This window comes from Mandrillus leucophaeus, unplaced genomic scaffold, assembly GCF_000951045.1.
Source record: "Mandrillus leucophaeus isolate KB7577 unplaced genomic scaffold, Mleu.le_1.0 Scaffold257, whole genome shotgun sequence".
NCBI classification, from domain to species: Eukaryota; Metazoa; Chordata; class Mammalia; order Primates; family Cercopithecidae; genus Mandrillus; species Mandrillus leucophaeus.
The window spans coordinates 126,504-143,467 of NW_012102665.1; the positions used below are offsets into that span (position 1 = coordinate 126,504).

The following is a 16,964-nucleotide window of genomic DNA, read 5'->3' on the forward strand; positions in this document are numbered from 1 at the left end:
GATGAGAATCACACAACTATTAAAGCCGTGTTATATAATGGAAAGTATTTTTGACTTAGAACTAAGACACCTGATTTTTCTCTGAACTTCCTCATTGGCAATGAAAGTTTTGAACTAGGTAGATCTCTTCCAATTATTACGTTATGATTTCATTTTATTTTATTTTATTTTTTGAGATGGAGTCTCGCTCTGTCGTCCAGGCTGGAGTACAGTGGAGCGATCTCAGCTCACTGCAATCACTACCTCCCGGGTTCACGCCATTCTCCTGCCTCAGCCTCCTGAGTAACTGGGACTACAGGCACCCACCACCACACCCGGCTAATTTTTTGTATTTTTAGTAGAGATGGGGTTTCACACTGTTAGCCAGGATGGTCTCGATCTCCTGACCTTGTGATCTGCCTGCCTTGGCCTCCCAAAGTGCTGGGATTACAGGCATGAGCCACTGTGCCCGGCCTATTATGTTACAATTTCTAAGCGGCAGTACTAGGACTAAATTCATTTCTAAATCAATGCATTTTCTACTTGACCGACTATATAATAGAGATTTTGTTGTACTTCATTTTTACCACTTTCTAAACTTTATTTTGTTATAACTGTTAGGCTAGACTATCATTCTTTCTAAGAGAATAGGAATATCCTCAATTTATCTACTAGGATCCTAAATGCAAATTTTAGATTTAGTTTATTGATCTTTTATTGCATTGTATAGTATTATAACACTGTGTGGATCCTTGGTATTTTTTCCCTATGAAAAATGTTATAAAGCAAGTTTAGTGAGTTACTATCCTGACAAAACATAGGTGGTTATTTTTTCAATAAATTATATATTTCTTGAGAAGTTACTTAACATTTTTTAAAAATTAAAATAGCCAACTTTATAATGATTTAGGTATATGTTTCTAATTATAATTTTATTATTATTTTGAAAACACATCATGTTTTTAATAATGATAAGCCTGTTGGAAATCTTGCTGAGTGTCACGTTAGCAGAGCAAACTAAAAATAAATAAGAAACTGAAAGTGAAAACATTTAAAAAATAAGACAGGCACGGTGGTGCACGCCTGTAGTCCCAGGTACTTGGGATGCTGATGTGGGAGGATTGCTTGAGCTCAGGAGTTTAAGACCAGCCCGGGCAAGATGGTGAGACCCTATCTCTTAAAAAATACGTATTTATGTATTGTCCTATTATATTTAGGGTTGGATTTGTGTGGGCGAAAGGCAGGAAGTTTAGGGTATAGGGAATAGACTCAAGATTCTTTGCAGTTTACATCTGGGACTTTTATTTTAATGTTACTGCCCCTCCCCCCAACCCATGAAACACCCAACCTTACAACAAAAAATATCCAGAAGCTTAATATTTAACCATCACTAAGGTGTAGGGAGATGTGCAGAATTCCAGGAAGGAGCCTTTTCAAATGAGCCAGGGTCTCATTCCAGATTTATTAAATTATTCCTTTGGTAGGGTTCCAGCATGTATATTTTGATAGAGAGCTCCACAGATTTGGGAATACATCCTTGATTTAGAACTGCCGAATGAAATAGCACAACTACTTTATCTGTCACAAGTGAGCCATGATTAGACGTCTTTTGAGAATACATTTACTTTAGAATTCCTAGTATGAGAAAGTTCAACATACTTGTCTGAAATGCCCACTCTTCTTTTATATCAGAATATGGATATATGTATAATTTCTAAGAATACCAGATCGTAAGTCTTAATGATAATAGGTCACCTAGAAAGTTGTAGACAGAATTATAAATTACGATAGACAAGGACCGGCCCTGGCAAACAGCTAGAAAGCCTTGTTTTCCCTGACAGACTTGCCCTAAGAAAAGCATGCTGAGTTGGTGATCCCCTTAGTTCTGAACACCAGAATGTCAAAACAATTGTTTTCTATTAATGTCTTGATGGGAAGGGTTAGAAAGTACTAGATTATATGATCCAACTTTCAAAAGAGTATTGTGATATGAAATAGAAGTAGTGTTTTGGATTATTGTGGGAGAAGAGTGTGTGATTGTGTAAGTATGATGATATGTGTATACATATATGTAGAGTTATAAAATTTTGAGTTTACATATTTAAAATATGGGCCAATTAGTGAGCTTTGATTTTCAACCTTTTTTGCTGTTGCTGTACCATTTGTATGTAGGCTTTTTGGAAAAAAATTGGTGAGGGTTTAGAGAAAAAGAATATCCTTTTACAGAGGTGAGAAGTAGGGTAGAAGGAGGAAGTTCTGTTAACTCTATTAACTTTTGGGCTCTGTATGGTTTAAGTGTAAGTACACTGTCTGCAAAAATTGAAGAGTTTATATCTCCCAGTTATCCAAGACAAGTATGTTTTCTGCTCTTGAAGAACTTTTCTGTTTTTACTAAATTGAGCCAATATTGAAATTATACTTTGTACAACATAAAGCTCCATTACTAACATTGTAATTATCTTATTTTTAAATGTCCTAATATTTTAGGTTGCAGAAGTTTTACAAGTACCTCCAATGAGAGTATATGAAGTAGCAACTTTTTATACAATGTATAATCGAAAGCCAGTTGGAAAGTATCACATTCAGGTCTGCACTACTACACCCTGCATGCTTCGAAACTCTGACAGCATACTGGAGGCCATTCAGAAAAAGCTTGGTAGGGAATACATGATATTTGTAACATTGATAAAAAATAGAATTGTCTCTCTAGATTTGATACATTTCTTATCTAAAATTTCCAACTTGTGCCATCTTACTGGATCTGTGTTTCCACATCTTTATTTCTTCCTATTTGGTATTCTTCCTTGGTTCTTAAAGCTGAGTTTTTAATCTTTTCATTTTTAATCACTGTGTTTGAAATGCTTCTAGAAGTTATAAAATATTCGTTGTTTAGAAGATTGTTTCACTTAGAAAATTGTTTCACTTATTATTCTGTGATAGCATGTGGTATATTGAAAAGTGACCCATTATTGTCCTCATATTCTTCTAAAGAAGTCATGGAACAAATAAGATACAAGCATAGTAAGAATGCTTTGGGAAGGGAAATTTGAAACAGATGTTATTATAGTAGCATTTTAAAAGTAAACGGGCACTTTCCCCTAGAAAACTGCTATTGCTAGACTTCTAACTATATATGTCAAATTAAGTACTATTTTGTTATTGAATATAAAGTACGTGCATGTTGTAAAAATAGCTGGGTGGTATTGAAATATATAAAACAGAAAGCTGAAGTTGGCTCAAAATCCCCACCCCCAAAACCATCAAGGTATAAATCCTGATAACAATTGGATATATTAGTTGTAGATTTTATATCATTTTAATTATTAAATATATAAATGTACTATATGTATGCATGCTTTTTAGACTTTATTTTGGCTGTATTTCTACAGCACAATATATATGTCTGCCTCATTTTTTTTTTCTTTTTTTTTTGAGTTGAGGTCTCACTTTGTCACCAGACTGGAATGCAATGGCTCAATCATGGCTCACTGCAGCCTCCAATTACCATAAATATCCAGGCTTTAAAAAAATTCTTTAAACATTTTTGCATTTAAAAGATCAAGTGATCTTTTACCTCACCCTTCTAAGTAGCTGGAGCTATGGGTGCATGCTGCCAAACCCAGCTAATTGATTTTTGTTTTTGTAGAGAGGGGTCTTGCTATGTTGCCCAGGCTGGTTGTGAAATCCTGGCCTCAGGCAGTCCTCCCACCTTGGCCTCCCAACTGCTGGGATCACAGGTGTGAGCCACCATGCTTGGCCTGCCTCATTTTTCTGTTACAATTACTTTGATGTACACACATCTTTGCATACTTGTCCTGTTGTATACTGAGATTGTTTACAAGAAGTAGAATTGTAGGGTCAGACTTTGCTGTATTTTTCCCAAATGCCTTCCGTAAATGTATGAGACTACCCATTTTCTTCACATCCCTTAATAATCTTTGATGTTAGAAGTTTTCTGAGTCTTTACCAAATCTGATAATGTGACTGTGATTTTAGTAGTTTAATTATTGCAATCAAAATGAAAATAATACAGCCTGATGCACTTCTGTATAACAACACACACTGTGTCCTCTGAAATATGATTGCTTTTAAAGGAACAAGTCCACTAAAAACTTCCTTGAATGTTAAAATTACATAAAGTAAAGAGGTTTTGTTTTGTTTTGTTTTTTTTGTTTTTTTTTTTGGTTTTTTTTTGAGAGAGTCTTGCTCTGTCACCCAGGCTGGAGTACAGTAGCACAATCATGACTCACTGCAGCCTCAACCTCCCGGGCTCAAGCAATCTTCCTGCCTCAACTGCTTGAGTAGCTGGGACTACAGACCAGATACTAATTTTTAATTTTTTTGTAGAGCTAGGTCTCCCTATGTTGCCCAGACTGGTCTCAAATTCCTGGGCTCAAGCCATCCTCCCACCACCGACGTCCCAAAGTGCTGGGATTATAGGCTTGAGCCACTCACTGCATTTGGCCTAGGAGTTTTTTCTTTTTAAAAAACTTTTTTTTTTTGGCGGGTGGGGGAGAGATGGAGTCTTGCTTTGTCTCCCAGGCTGGAGTGCAGTGGCGGGATCTCGGCTCACTGCAAGCTCCGCCTCCCGGGTTCACGCCATTCTCCTGCCTCAGCCTCCCGAGTAGCTGGGACTACAGGTGCCCACCACCATGCCTGGCTAATTTTTTGTATTTTTAGTAGAGATGGGGTTTCACAAGTGTTAGCCAGGATGGTCTCAATCTCCTGACCTTGTGATCCGCCTGCCTCGGCCTCCCAAAGTGCTGGAATTACAGGCGTGAGCCACTGTGCCTGGCCTCTTTTTAAAAAACTTAATAGTCTTAAACTTTTAATTTACCTCTGTAAAAATTGTTCTTTTTTTTTTTTTTAACCAAATCACTATTAAAATATAACCTGGTCCTTAGAGTGTTTGTTTATATTTTTAGGAATAAAGGTTGGGGAGACTACACCTGACAAACTTTTCACTCTTATAGAAGTGGAATGTTTAGGGGCCTGTGTGAATGCACCAATGGTTCAAATAAATGACAATTACTATGTGAGTATTTCATGTAATATAAGTTAAAGTTGTATGATTCATATTTGAAATATTTTAAATATTTGATCTTGTGTCCTTAGATGTTGGTTTCTGAATTATTCGTTTAGAAGAAATGGTTACCATAAATATCCAGGTTTAAAAAATTTTTTTAAACATTTTTGCATTTAACTTCAGAAGACAAATTTTAAAACTTTAGATTATGAAAAATTTAATAATTTGGATATAAGTACAGAAAATAATCCTTGTGTAGCCAACTATCAGGACTTAAGAGTAATATTTTGCCACATTTTACTTCAGATATTATTATCATCATTTGTAGAAATAAGCTACAGATACAGGTGAAATACTCCATCCCAAATCTTTTTCTCTTCCTTTTATCCCAGAGATATCTTTTATCATTATCATAAATTGTGTCTATATATGTATGCAGCCATACTAATACATACTAATACATAATAATGGCTTTTTAAAAATTTTTATAGAGATGGTATCATACCTCTGAGTACTGCAGTTGGATCTCACAAGTTTTGCAGTCTTTTTTGTTTTTGATTGTTTCTATTTTTTTTTTAAGTTTTTCATTTTGATTTCCTTTGACCTGTAAGTTTCTAAAAATGTTCTTAATATCCATATATATGGCATTTTCTAGTTATTTCTTTAAAAATTGCTTGGTACCCTAATTATATCACCATTTTAATTCAAGATACCTTGTTAGCTCATATTTCTTAGAAATTTGTTTATGGAAATTTTGGAGGGACTGTACTTAAGGTAGATTTTCTTTAAGAAGGAATTTGCTTTCTCTCTTGTTTCTGGCACTACTGCTGGCCCCAGAAAAGCCCCTCTCCTTATACCCTAGGCCTCTGTTCCTCTGGTGTGAAAGGTTCCAGACTAGCAGTTTTCTTTGAGGGATAGTTTACCCTTATACTGAGGTTAAAGCTTTTGGGGACCTTAACTTGTGTAGCTTATATGGTCTTCTGTTAGACTCTCTGGGGCTGGCTGGGTCCCTTGCCCCTTGCCCCTCTAAGCTTTGAAACCCTGAAGCCAAGTTTGCTTGATGTTCCACTTTTTTTCTTTGGTTTTCCTTGAGAATTTGGCCTCTGGGTACTTATTTCTTGATTTAAATAGGAATTAGACAATCAAGGCTTTGTGTGAAGCATTGTTAAGTCTAAATATAGTAGCCTGTAGACGGATTTGTCTGAGATAGATATTCTTTCAGTTAGCAGTAGTTAGGTCTTTAGGGATAGATATTAGGCATCTAGTTAACAAGTTACTACAGCTACTTTGTACCTTACTGTTTCTTCAAGAATACAGCATTTATTTAGTATGTACCTTGACATTGTTCTACTTTATATATTTTCTCATTAATCCTCAAAAACATGCTGAATTAGGTTTACAAATAAACTTGAGGAGGCTGGGTAACTTGTCCAAGATTACTAGCTAGTAAGTGATAGAGCCAGAACTCAAATGCAAATATGTTTCAATTCAAAGCAATATGCTGTATTGCCTCTTCAGCTGCAGCTCTTGTTGCATATTATATTTAGCAGTGTGTACTATATATAGGAGTTACTTAATTGTTGATGCCTTGGTAACTATCTTGTGAGCTGAGACAGACAATAAAATAACTGGCATTAGGGATTTACAGATTTCAGCAGTAGAAAGTAATTTTGTGCCAGGCGTGGTAGTTCATGCCTATAATCCCAGCACTTTGGGAGGCTGAGGCAGGAGGATTGCGTAAGCCCAGGAGTTGGAGACCAGCCTGGGCAACATAGTGAGACCTTGTCTTTATAAATATATTGATATAAAAGAAAGTAATTTCAATATGACTATTGTTCATTTTTTTCCAGGAGGATTTGACACCTAAGGATATTGAAGAAATTATTGATGAGCTCAAGGCTGGCAAAATCCCAAAACCTGGGCCAAGGTATGCTTTATTTATATGTAAGAAGTTTTAGTGGCTCACCTAAATTAATCTTTCACATAAACTTAATTTTAAAAATTTGATACCTTAAGTTCATAGGAATTGGCAGGAGCTTTGGATAGTATTATCTGTATGAATGTCATCTACAGCAAGAATTTTTTTTTTCTAAAACCGTGTCTGATAATCATCTGATACCTATCTGAATATTTATAGAGAAGGAAATTTTACTACAAATAGAAATCTATTCCATTATTTAGAAGTTCATACTGATAGAAGATTGACCCAAAGACTATCTCCTTCTTAATTTCTACCTCAAAATCCAGTTCTGCCCTTTGAATCAACAAAAGGTAATTTTAGTACCTCTTCCAAATGACAGCTCTTCAGTTATTTGACATAGCTACCCTGTCTTCCCTGTATCTTTTTCTTAGATGGAATATCCACAATTGTTTCATTGTTTTTCTCATATGACATAGCTTTGGTCTCCCTTCTCTGGGTTTTCTAGTTGACTAGTGACTTTCATGCTTTAATGTGATGCTTAATCATGTTTTTTTAAAAAATATTTTGAGACGGTGTCTCACTCTGTCACCCAGTCTGGAGTACAATGGCGCAGTGGCACCATCTTGGCTCACTGCAAGCTCTGCCTCCCAGGTAGAAGCGATTCCCCTGCCTCAGGCTCTGAGTAGCTGTTGATTACAGGCACCTGCCACCACATCTGGCTGTTTTTTGTATTTTTAGTAGAGATGGGGTTTCACCGTATTAGCCAGGTCTCCGATCTCCTGACCTCGTGATCTGCCCACTTTGGCCTCCCAAAGTGCTGGGATTACAGGCGTGAGCCACCACGCCCAGCCTAATCATGGTATTTTGAGATACATACTGAGCAGCACAGAGCATTATGGGACTGCCTCCTTTGTTCCAGACATTATGCTTGTAATAATTCTGCCTAATTACATCAACTCCTACTTCAGAGACATTACGCAATTAACTGCACTTCATAATACATAGATCTTTTTCTATTCAGTTTATCCAGGTTGCTCCTATCCCATACTTGTGTTATATTAATTACTTTCCTTTCAGTTATGAACTTGAACTTTTACTTTTAAACAAACCCTTATTCCATATATAAGTGTTAAATCACTCAAAATTCTCTCTTAATACTAGCAAATGTTTGCATGGTTTTAGTCATAATCCCTCAAATTTTTTGTGTTTATATATATAAATTTTTTCTTCCCTCAGCACATTTGGAGGTTTTGATGTCCATACGGTAATTCTAATGTTTTAAAACAGCTGTGATGTGCTCTTACTCCAGTTTTAAAATATTTTTCTTAAGCTTTATTATAAATAAAAATTCCCTGAAGTAGAATTACTAAGAAGGTATGAGTGGTTCTATAGTTTGCTAAAACTACTAATAATACCCTACTTAATGAGAAAATGAGGTCGATTCAGGATAACTTAAGTTTAGTAAATGTTAGCTGACCCCTGTTGACCATTACTTTCTTTTCTAAGAAACACATACTGTTTTCAACACCCTGGGCGTATAGAATTGAATTTCCTTAAGGAGTTTTGGCATTTTCTTCCTAATTCCTCACTTGCTTGGGTATACCCCCTTTTTTAGGAGGTAAATCATTTCCCTGGTGAAAAATCATTCTCCTTTATGGAGGCAACTGAAGTGAAATCTTTAGTCATCTAACATTACAGTATCTTTTTAGCTAGTGCTCCTATCTCTTACTTATTCTTGCTTTAAATAGACACTCTCCCCCCACTAAAAGTACAAATTCCATAGTATTTTCTACAGGCTTCACCTGCTTTTTAGGAGTCAGGTATTTTAAAATAAATGCAGCTATTCTTAGGTTTGTACTTCAACCCATAACTTCTTTCACCTTTTGGGTACTCTAAAGAATATCTCAAGTGCAGATTTCCTTGTGAAATCCACTTGGGTTCTTTAGATGGCCCCTCTCTTCTGATTAGATGTTTTAAATTCTATAGTCATAACTTTGGTGTTGGGTTCCCCCCCCCCCCCCCCCCCCACCCCCAGATGGAGTCTTGCTCTGTCACCTAGGCTAGAGTGCAGTGGTGTGATCTCGGCTCACTGCAACTTCTGCCTCCCAGGCTCAAGCGATTCTCCTGCCTCAGTCTCCTGAGCAGCTGGGACTGTAGGCATGTGCCACCATGCCCAGCTAATTTTTGTATTTTTAGTAGAGACGGGGTTTTACCATGTGGGCCAGGCTGGTCTCGAACTCCTGACCTCAAGTGATTTGCCTGCCTTGGCCTCCCAAAGTGCTGGGATTACAGGCATGAGCCACCACGCCCGGCCACTTTGGTGTTTAGAATCTTCTGCTTTGCTTCTTGTGAACTGTGGGATCTATGGTTCACAACATTAATCCTGTTATTACTCTCCTGCCACACAAATTGATAGTTGCTTTGTCTACTTTGTTATGTCACATTACATTACATACTCAACAGTCATTTTTTTCACAAACTTTTTTTGAGTGCCTGCTGTGTCAGACATTATTTTAGGTTGTGCGTACAATTATGAACAAAATAAAGTTCTCATCTTCTAGTGATGGAAACAGATGACTAGTGTAATATGTGAGTGATAAAAAGGCTACACAATAAAATGAAGCAGGGTTAGGGGATAGATTGGGAGTAAATTTAGTGAGGAGAGGCCTCTTAGAGGTGGTAACATTTGAGCCATGAACTGAATGAAGAGCTAGAGGGAACCATGTGAAGTGGAAGGAACAGTGTTCCAGGGAGGGGAAACAGGATGTATCAAAGTCCTGGAAGAAAAGTAAGGTAACAGTGTGACTGTAGTGAGGTGCTCAAGAAAGAAAGCAGTGGAAGGGGTCAGAGGAGATAAGGCCCAGATCAGTAATCTGGGCTGAATCTTAAATATAATAAAAACTGTTGTTGGAATGTTTTCAGTAGGGAATGAAATGAGCAATCTTAAAAAATATTGTCATAGTTGCTATGTGGAGATTAGAATTTAGTAGATGTATGGGACTAAGGATTTATGAGTGATTTCCAGCTTTTTGGCTTGAGCATCTCTGAGGTTCCTTTACCGAAAATGGAGATTTGTGGTAGGGCAAGTTTGGGGAAGAAAAGTCAAATTTTGTTTTAGACATAGTAAGTTTGAGATGCCTGCTAGACATCCATGGTGTGATGCTGATAGGTAGATATGAACCTGGAATATAGGGAATAGGTTAGGGCTGGAAATGCAAATTGGGGATTCATCAGTTATTAAGGGTAGTATTTAAAGTTATAAATCCGGATGACATCGGGGTGAAATTAAAATCTGTTATTTGTAATATGAGGTACTATAACATTGTACTTTAACAATAAGCAGGAACTAAGTACTCAGTTAAGCATTTTCAACATCATCTGATAATAATAGGGATGTTGTTTAGCAGTAATCATGAATAGTTTTTCACTGAGATTTTCTTGATGGTGTTCTGGATTTGAACCAGATACTTTAAAATTATTAGTGTCTGAATCTACTTTTTTAACTTACTACCTCATTTAAAAAGCAGACAAAAGTCTACTTAGGTTTCAATAATTGCAAGCATCCACCAATGCTGTATTATATAAAGCTTGTATTTGGACATAGCAATACTAGAATGTCTTGTCAGCATATGAAAACAAGAACTTTTCACTTTACTTACCCAGTGTCTCGGATATATAGGGTAATGACAGAGACTGGGATAGCAATAACCATAATACAGTTATAGTTAACTCTTTAACCAAAGCTGTCTGATCCGTTTTTATTGATATTTTAATAATAAATATCTCTGCTCTTTGAAAGAAGTACTAATGGTGAGTCTCTGTAATGAAAAACCGAGAGGAATTAAACTGCTTCAATAGTAACTGATCCCTGAGTACCACTGCCAGGTCTTATCCTGGCCAAAATTAGTAAAAGATTGATGTCTATTTGTGGTTCAAAACTGCTTTTGTATTATCGTTGGTGAATGACCACTGAAAATATTAAAGCAGTGGTAAGATAGTACACTTGACTTGAACACTATGGGCATTAGGGACATTGATTGCTTATGCAGTTGAAGATCTATGTGTAACTTTTGACTCCTCCAAAATTTTACTGATAGCCTGCAGTTGTCCAGAGGCCTTACGAATAACATAGCACATATTTTGCATGTTGTATTCTATATTGACTGTATTCTTACCATAATCTAGAAAAAGTAAAATGTTATTAAAATCATAATGAAAATATATTTACTCTTCATTAAGTGGATCATAATACAAGTCTTCGTCATCATTTCCATGTTGTATAGGCTGAGGAAGAGGAGGGGTTGGCCTTGCTGTCTCAGAGGTGGCAGAGGCTGAAGAAAATCCATGTATAAGTGAACCCATGCAGTTCAAAACTGTGTTGTTCAAGGGTCAGCTGTACTCTCTTAAACTTGACATTACTAAATATGTTTGTGCTGAGATTGTTCTTATTTTCAGTGAATTTAAAGTACTGAAAAATTCTAAACTTGTTTTCAGGTTACTAATAGGTAGAAAGTTTTTAGCGTGGATTAGTTTATAACTCATTTTAAATCCAATTTTAATTCTGCATATTTAGTTTATAAAGACATTTTAAATTTTGCATAATTCCATGGGGTGCAGGTAATAGATGTAAAAAATATAGAGCCAGGCTATAGTTCCAGTGCGGTTGGTAGATGACTCTAGACAATAGTATCACTTTTGGTTTTTTATACTAAAAGTAGGAACAGTGCTGGATATAGCTCAGCAATAGTAAAAAGATAAGCACTAAACTTTCATAAAGTGATTTGTGTATACAAACTACTTTAAGCCATGAAAGTTTATAGAAAGGCCAAGTTTTCTAGAATGCAAATGAGTTAAAATGGTACGCATACGTATAGTGTTGGAATGACTGACGAACCATACTTTTTGAATTTTAGTGAAGACAAGGTAATTATTAGATGGCATTTTAAGCATGAGATATCAGGAAAATCATTTTTTGTTTAGTAAGTGAAAAACACTAGTGTAAATTGTGGCTGTCAGGTGAGTGGATAGGGCTAGCTCACTGCCTCTTGAGTGTTCTGAAGCATGTTTACAGGTGAAAGGGGGGGTTACATTTTTAGTAGATTAAACAAAATGATAGGCTTTATTGGAGGATTTTGTAGCCTTTGTAGTATTATAAGGTATACTGTGTGAATGGCAAGGAAGGGAGGTTTACAGCCAGACATACTGGATCACTGGAACTCCCATTTTTCTAGACAATGCCATGGGATTGTAATTTTATGGAACAAACTTTAGGAAACGACCAAATTATTTTTAAAGGTACTTCCGGCCAGGCGTGATGGCTCACGCCTGTAATCCCAGCACTTTGGGAAGCCGAGGCGGGCGGATCACGAGGTCAGGAGATCGAGATCATCCTGGCTAACATGGTGAAACCCCGTCTCTACTAAAAATACAAAAAATTACCCGGGCGTGGTGGCAGGAGCCTGTAGTCCCAGCTATTCGGGAGGCTGAGGCAGGAGAATGGCGTAAACCCGGGAGGTGGTGCTTGCAGTGAGCCGAGATCGCACCACTGCACTCCAGCCTGGGTGACAGAGCAAGACTCCATCTCAAAAAAATAAATAAATAAAATAAAATTACTTCCATATATAAAATTGTATAATCCTGTGAAGAACTCAGGAAGTACTTACGATTAATTCTCCCATTTACTGTTCCGGAAACTTCAGTTTTTATAATCTTCCTAAATTGATCCTTTGTGTTGAAAAACTGTGTGTTGATATTAAGGAGCTTATTAATTTTAGAAGATCCGTATCTATCCAAACTGGTAAGACACTTTAAGATACCAAATGCTCAGCTTTCAGAAGACATCTAAAATGAAACTTTCAAATCCTATTCCATTCTGACATTTGATCAAGAGAAAAGTTTTAGGCAGAAAAGAAAACAGGTAGCTGAGCTTAAACCGTAAGAAGAAACCTAGTAAAGGCGAATAAAGTTTCTCCAAAATAATTTCATTGGCATTTAAAGAGCAGCAGTGGTGCCTATCAATAGATAACATAAAAAATTACAGGCCGGGCACAGCGGCTCACTTGTAATCCCAGCACTTTGGGAGGCTGAGGCGGGCAGATTGTTTGAGCCAACAAATTCACGACCCGCCTGGGCAACATGGTGAAGTCTCGTCTCTACGAAAAATACACAAATTAGCCAGGCATGGTGATGCACACCTGTAATCCCAGCTACTCGGGATTCTGTCACCTGAGCCTCCTGAAGGTCAAGACTGCAGTGAGCCTTTATTGCATCACTGCACCCTAGCCTGGGTGACAAAGTGGGATCCTGTCTCAAAAATAAATAAAACTTAAAAATTGCAAAATATAATACTTTTTTTTTTTTTTTAAGTTAAGTATCATTTTGCTGCTTACTCTACAAGTTTCAGGCTCTTACACAATATACGACTGCTTTTTGATCTGTTTTTGTAGTGAACAAGACCTGTAATCCAAATATATTAACTGATTTCTGACTTTGTAGACATTGTTCATTACTTAGTAACTTGTATTATATGCTGTGATATCTTGAAAGATCTTATAAATATTATGTGGTGTCACTTTCCAGGCTCCAACAAAAAATGATTTCCTAGGGCTGTAAAGAACAGACTTAAAGGATTGATGACAATGTGAAGGGCAAAGCCAGAGGGGGTTGAAAAGATATAAACTGAACAAGTTCTTCCTTTAGGTAAATCTGTGGCAGGAACAGGTAAATTAGCAAAGCCAGGCAATAGTGGTGGACGGGTGACATGATATGGTAAGCGCTGAGCTGGGCTCTAGAAACAGAGGTCAGACAGGGCAGAGGTGCGCAATTACCTGGGAAAGTGTGTGTGGGGTTGACAGACAGGTTCTTCTCCCTCTATGCTGCCTGTCTTCATAAATTGCTCCATCAGGACTTGTTCTTGTTTGCTTCCTTTTGTGGCTGCTGTGGCCATCCTGGTTTGGAAACTTTTCCAGAAAATTACTGCTACTAATACAGTCTTTATAATACATAAATACAAACTGATTTTGACTTCGCTGCTTCTAAGGGACATTGTCCCAAATCATATTTCCTCAAGGAATCCAGTTTCTCTCTATTTCCAAATACAATATATAAGTGTGTGTATTCCCTGTATTCACTGTGACTGTGGATCTCGATCTAAATAAAATTCAATTGTAAGAAATACAGTGCTCTAGTTTATTAAAACATGGTTTTTAAAAATGTTCTCTGGGGTTGGGTATTTTTGCCATAGTTCTTTGCTTTGATTCTTGGGTAGATGCTGAATCTCCCAAATTTGGTTTCTCATCTGTAAAATAAAGTCAGTATCACTTGTCTTGTGGCATTGCAAAGATTAAATGAGCTAATGTATGCATACTGCTCAGTAAATAGGAACTATTGTTAGTGCTACTTTTGTATTTTTTATGTTTATGGTGAAGTCTGATGTTTTTCCATATTTAGGAAGAGAAGATCTTGCATCACTTGAAATGTTTGAATTAAATAATCCATGCTAGTTCTTGGGGTAAAAATAGTTACTTAACTGGGCTCTTGTGAGGTAACAATTACAATTTAAGTAGAAATTTAAAAATGTTAATCATTAATAGTTTAATATTACTTTTCATTTCAGGAGTGGACGCTTCTCTTGTGAGCCAGCTGGAGGTCTTACCTCTTTGACTGAACCACCCAAGGGACCTGGCTTTGGTGTACAAGCAGGCCTTTAATTTATATTGAACTGTAAATATGTCACTAGAGAAATAAAATATGGACTTCCAATCTACATAAACTTTTTATATTATGTTTATTCTGCTCTGTGTACATCCTCGTGGTAACCTTAGCAACTTGCAGCTCTAAGTATTATGTCATAATGACAGAGGACCATTTTAAAGTCTTCTATCTATGACTGTGAAGACATTACATAATCTAGTTAACAGTTACTCTGGTGTCACCCATTTTCAATTTCCAGATTGCTTTTATCAAGATCAGGTTACTGTGAAGTAAAAATTTGGTCAAATTTCACATGTTTTGCTTTCCCATCTTTAGCCACAGCCAAGTTTTAAGTTAACATGATCTTTCTATAAACTTTTGTCAGTGTTCCCTGTAAACATTATTGTATTTACAACACATAATGGTTACTGTATTTCCAACTGGTGAGACCTCAAGTGCACTGTAGGTTTAAGGAGGGTATGGTAATTGTCTCTAGTCTCTAGAAGCATTACCTTTTTTTTTTTTTTTTTTGAGACGGAGTCTGGCTGTGTCTCCCAGGCTGGAGTGCAGTGGCACAATCTCGGCTCACTGCAAGGATTACAGGCATGAGCCACCGTGCCCAACGGAAGCATTACCATTTTTAGAAAAGAAAGGTCCAAAACACTTTTGACATTATCCTTAGCTATTCTGACACTGCAAGTACACAAAAAATAATTGGGTGAATGTATTGGAAGCATGATTGTATACACTCTGCAGTGGTATGGATATTACAACTTAGAAAAAAGGATAAAACCATTTGTGTATTAAGAAACTAGCTGTAGTACATTAGTTTTACAAATAGGATTAGCCAGCTTTAATGCATGAATAAATTTATATATATTAGATTTATCTATCCTTGATTTCTCAAAGTCACTTGTACTTGAAACAGACCATTCACTATCTTTTTTTTGAGACAGGCTGTGTCTCCAGGCAGGAGTACAGTGGTGTGATCATGGCTCACTGCAATACTCTGGCCTCAGAGAGGTGCCACCAACCTGGTTAATTTTCATATATTTTTTGAGAGACAGGGTCTTACTATGTTGCCCTGGCTGGTCTCAAACTCCCAGGCTCAAGCCATCTGCCCGCCTCAGCCTCCCAAATTGCTGGGATTACAGGCGTGAGTCACCGCGTTCGGCTATAACGATTATTTTTAAGTATATCTTTAAGAATTTTTTTTTTTAATTGAGACACGGTAAACAAGAGTTAATTTTCCAAGTGGCACAAAAAAGTAATGAAAATGTCCTAGCCTGGAGCTCTCTTGACTTTCTCATAGGCGACTTTTTCTTTGTATTTCACATCATAAATAACCAAATTAAATGTAACACTATTCCACCTCTAGCCGTAAGGTGCTCTCTTTCTAGTCTTGTTGACCCTAATGATTTGTAGGTGGGAGAAATCGGGAACCTAGGAAAGGGAAAACTCCTGATCTTTAATGCAGGTTTATGCTTTATATAGTAATTTGATGGGACCTCGCCGTTCCTGTCAGGTCTGAATGTCATTTCATCTGCTGTGATCACATCTGAACCCTCAGTTCATCAAGACTAAAGGACAGTTTAACATAAACTTGTAACTGCATGCAGTAAGTCATAAACGGACGCTGTTGTTGCAGATTAACCTCTGCGTAAATAATACGCGCCCAGAAGGAAGTGAGCACACGGGGTTGCCACGCTGCGACGGTCAGTTTTCCTCAGGCACCCTTCCCAGTACCTGAGCAGCTCCCTCTCGAATCCCCAACACTACGTGTGGGAACGTGCACTGAATTCCTCTTTAAAGAGGCCACTGGAAGGCGTGGCTGGAAGGGGACGCGCTCTAGATCCCCTGGTCCCAGGGCAGGTGGACGCTACCGCGCTTTCGGGGCGGGGCCCAGGGCTCCACCTGGGGCGGGGGACCGCGGGCTCTGGGCGCAGGTGCAGCTTTTCCGGCCTGGTGCGGGGCCAGGCGGCCGCCGCCGGCTTAGCGGGGCAACTTCGCCTAGTCCTCGAGCTGCGGTCGCAGCGTCATTTTGCCTGAGTTGGATCACGCTCGTCCACCCATCCCGTGTAAAAATAACAGGTGTATACCCTATGTGGGGATCTTCATCGCCGCCGCCTTTTCCAGAAGCTTCCAGTCACAGCCACTGCCACGGTCGCCACAAATGCTACTGCAGAGCCCGCTTGCCCAGCAGCGTCAGCGGCGCCTGCCCTGCCTCTTCACCCAGCCTTTGATTCCCCCTCCTTTGTCGGATGGTGTCTGCGGCGGGGAGGCGGTAACACTAGCCCGAGTGGGGCGTGGACACCGACTAACACAAAGGGCGGAGTTCCGGCCCGC

At 37.9% G+C, this 16,964-nt stretch overlaps 1 protein-coding gene and 1 long non-coding RNA gene across 3 annotated transcripts in view; one reads left to right on the plus strand and one right to left on the minus strand.

Annotated features, from left to right (window-relative positions):
- The window catches only part of NDUFV2 (NADH dehydrogenase (ubiquinone) flavoprotein 2, 24kDa), a 34,221-nt gene extending 19,529 nt beyond the window's left edge, over positions 1-14,692 (plus strand). For both annotated transcript variants that reach the window (XM_011983914.1, XM_011983913.1), the window contains 4 exons: positions 2,467-2,635; positions 4,905-5,014; positions 6,856-6,932; positions 14,542-14,692. In XM_011983914.1, the coding sequence (XP_011839304.1) occupies positions 2,467-2,635; positions 4,905-5,014; positions 6,856-6,932; positions 14,542-14,635 (450 nt within the window). In that variant the 3' untranslated portion in view covers positions 14,636-14,692. The remainder of the gene's footprint in view (positions 1-2,466; positions 2,636-4,904; positions 5,015-6,855; positions 6,933-14,541) is intronic.
- LOC105542371 lies at positions 1,344-16,964 on the minus strand. Its single transcript, XR_001006456.1, has 4 exons — positions 16,718-16,964; positions 13,754-13,873; positions 12,590-12,767; positions 1,344-1,527 (listed from the first exon to the last, which is right to left on the minus strand). It is a non-coding gene; the product is annotated as an uncharacterized LOC105542371 (long non-coding RNA).